Here is a 3,480-nt window from a genome sequence, read left to right as displayed (position 1 = left end):
TCAACCTATATCATAAGCTTAGTTCTGCTGTCGGACAAATTATTCTGAAAATATGTGGGTTGCTATAAAGATCTTGCAAAACCATGGCGTTATTATGTCAGCGTACATGAAGAATAACCTCAAGTTTTGACTCACATGTAATTTTAAACCTCATTATGAATTGTCTTTTAAAAACTTTACTTTGAATAATTATAGATTTATAGGAAGTTACAAAAAATGTACAGAGAAGTCCTGAATATCCATTATCAAGTTCCCCTCAACAGTAATTATCTTGCCTAACTATAGTAAAATGTAAAAACCAGAAAATTGATATTGCTATTAATACAACCCACAGAGCTTATTCAGATTTCACACACACACATAACACTAGTGTGTGTGTGTAGTTCTATGCAATTTTATCCAGTGTAGATAAGTGTGAATATACCATAATCAAGATACAGAACTGTTTCATCATCACAAGGGTCCCTTCTGATCTCCCATTATAGCCACACTCATTCTTATCAACTTTTTTCCCAATGCTAACTCCTTGAAACTATTAATCTATTATTTATCTATACAGTCTTGTTATTTCAACAGTGTTATATAATGGAATCATATGGTATGCAAACTTCACTCAGAATAATTCCCTTGGGATACATACAAGTTGCCATGTGTAGCAATAGTGCGTTCCTTTTTTGTTGCTGCATAGTATTCCATGGTATGGATGTACCATTGTATGATCATTCACCTGTTGAAGGGCACTTGGGTTGTTTCCATTTTTTGCTATTGTAAATAAACTATGAACATTCATATATAAATTTGTTTAAACATAGTATTCTTTTCTCTGAGATAAATGCCCTAGAGTGCAACTTAGAATGCTGGGTTATATGGTAAGTACATGTTTAGTTTTATCAGAAACTGCCAAACTATTTTCCAGAGTGGCTGTACCATTTTATATTCCCACCAACAATGTCTGAGTTATCCTGTTTTTCTTCATCCTATGCCAGCATTTGCTGTTATTTTTTATTTTAGTCATTCTTATAGATGTGTAATATCTCATTGTGATTTTAATTAGCATTTCCTGAATGGGTGATGAGGTTGAATACTTATCATGTGTTTATTTTGCCTCAAATGATTGTATATTTTATGTATCACATATATAAATATCCATATATATATCCTTAGATATTATCTAGTTTAAGTTCCATGTTTTACAAATAAGGACATTGAGGTTTCCTAACAGGGGAAGATTCAATTCCCTATCTCTTTTCTAAGATTCAATTCCCTATCTCTTTCCTGGTTTTTTCTATTTACATGATTTTAGAATATGCTGAGAGCTGCTAAAATACAGAGGTCAAGACACTGATGACTCTTATAAGTAGTAATGTTAAAACTACTGATTGTTGTTGTGATTGGTAAGCCAATCTAAGATTAATTTTTTTTTTCCTGCCATGTCTGTTTTGCAGGGGAGCCATGGATTACTACAGAAAATATGCAGCTGTCATTCTAGCCACACTGTCTGTGTTTCTGCATATTCTCCATTCCTTTCCCGATGGAGAGTTTACAATGCAGGGTACGTGCCCAGGCTTGGGATTGATGTATGAATGACAACATACATTTCTAGATATACATCAATAACTCCATTAATTACATTTCCACCCTTTTCAAATGTGATAAATCTTTGCTGCTGAATTCCTATCTTGGCACTTGGAGATTGTGAACATAAAATTAAATTAGGTTCAGAAAATGTACAGTGAAAATGATACCTTACACATCCATTTATACTGCAGTCTATACATTTTCATTTGAAGTAGATTCGTTATTATTCTTTATCTGAGTTTTCCAAGAGGAAACTCTCCTTATTCAGTTAGCTCAGTTTTATTTTTACATTTCTCCCAGAAGATTTGAACATTGCTTTTGTAGATGAATTTTCACATCAGTTAACAAGTGAGAAAAACAAAACCATTTTATGCAGTAAATTTGTTTTGCTGTATTGTTTGAAAATCTCATAGAGTGGCTGATATAATTCCATTTGCTTTGAAATTGTGAGCTACTATTGGTTATGGTTTTTCTCTAGATAAGTGGTAATATTTTAATCCCAGGTCCCAAGTGCAGATGCCTGATCCAATATCAGGCTCTTGTCACTCAACAAGCTTTCTTAATTCTGACATATTTTTTTTCCATCAATATTTGGAGTTTCTGTGGGGAAAAAACAGCAGACTCTAAAGAGAAAAATATTTTGCCTCTGGGCAAAATTTTCTTCTCAGATGAACATGATGTTTTCATCTGTCAAGTTTTGTGTTCCCTCTAGGCATACTATTAGCATTGGGGTAGCGAATCTATACTTAAAGAAAGAGAAACTACAACAACCGAGATTTCCTATGTATGTCTGTAAAAATTCCTTTCCCATAAAAAACTGTAATCAGTACAAATACATATTATTTACATATGTGATTAACATATAGCCAGAAAGTATTTATTTATTTCCCTTTCATTTTCAATGGAAAAGGAATATTTACCATCCCATAATAGGGAAAAATTTGTAGTTTCTTTTCAAACCCTTTTTGGATTATTTTACTCTTTGTCTTTTTTTTTTTTTTCCCCCCTGATAGGTTGCCCAGAATGCAAGCTCAAGGAAAATAAATACTTCTCCAAGCTGGGTGCCCCAATTTATCAGTGCATGGGCTGCTGCTTCTCCAGAGCATATCCCACACCAGCAAGGTCCAAGAAGACAATGTTGGTTCCAAAAAACATCACCTCAGAGGCCACATGCTGTGTGGCTAAAGCATTTACCAAGGTAAGAACTTGAAGGGCACGGAAGCTTTGTAAGCCTAGGCAGAGAAAGGTTCAAGAGCACCTCAACGGGATTTAATGCCAAAGGTGTCTAATGCCATCCTTTGTTGGGCATTTATACAGTCAGGGGCTGCATTTGTATCCTTTAATTAAGAGTCAGCTGTCTTGTGGGTACAGGCTGGATTTATTCAGAATGAAGAGAATGGGGTGGAGGTGACGGGGGCAGGTTGGGAGTAAGTATAGCATACTTACATAGGCAAACCTAACCTTTTAGAGTAAAAACATCCCCTGAATGGGAGACTGTGCAAATGTAACATGCATATATTTAGTTCAGCTGACTACAGATAATTTTATTTAACATTTTTTTCAATTTTATCTATCTATCATCTAGTTTTTTCTTCCCCTTTAGGCCACAGTAATGGGAAACGCCAAAGTGGAGAACCACACAGAATGCCACTGCAGTACTTGTTATTATCACAAATCTTAAATATTTTGCAAAGTACCATGTTGATGACTGCTGATTTCCTGGAATAGAAAATTAAGTTGTTTGGTGTTTATGGCCTTGAGAGATAAAAACCTCCTTTTCTTTGCCATACCATTTGACATGCTTCAAAGACATACTGCAGCTTTATTGCCTTTTTCCTTATCCCACAGTGCAATCAGCAGTCTATCGCTTTTCATTTGAAATGAAATACAGCATTTAGCTGG

The 3,480-nt window shown here is 34.7% G+C and overlaps 1 protein-coding gene across 1 annotated transcript; it reads left to right on the top strand.

Annotated features, from left to right (window-relative positions):
- The first annotated feature begins 1,452 nt into the window (after nucleotides 1-1,452).
- Nucleotides 1,453-3,259, top strand: CGA (glycoprotein hormones, alpha polypeptide). Its single transcript, XM_069488517.1, has 3 exons — nucleotides 1,453-1,552; nucleotides 2,592-2,776; nucleotides 3,182-3,259. The coding sequence occupies exons 1-3, from the start codon at nucleotides 1,453-1,455 to the stop codon at nucleotides 3,257-3,259; spliced, it is 363 nt and encodes a 120-aa protein (XP_069344618.1).
- The last annotated feature ends 221 nt before the right edge of the window (nucleotides 3,260-3,480 follow it).

This window comes from Eulemur rufifrons, chromosome 15, assembly GCF_041146395.1.
Source record: "Eulemur rufifrons isolate Redbay chromosome 15, OSU_ERuf_1, whole genome shotgun sequence".
NCBI classification, from domain to species: Eukaryota; Metazoa; Chordata; class Mammalia; order Primates; family Lemuridae; genus Eulemur; species Eulemur rufifrons.
This window is presented reverse-complemented; position numbering and strand designations above follow the sequence as displayed.

Excerpts from the sequence above, each read along its gene's own strand:
- CGA (XM_069488517.1), top strand. The coding sequence starts at position 1,453 with ATGGATTACTACAGAAAATATGCAGCTGTCATTCTAGCCACACTGTCT. Across the intron at positions 1,553-2,591 it reads TGGAGAGTTTACAATGCAGG|GTTGCCCAGAATGCAAGCTC; the intron begins GTACGTGCCCAG and ends CCCCCCTGATAG. Across the intron at positions 2,777-3,181 it reads TGGCTAAAGCATTTACCAAG|GCCACAGTAATGGGAAACGC; the intron begins GTAAGAACTTGA and ends CTTCCCCTTTAG.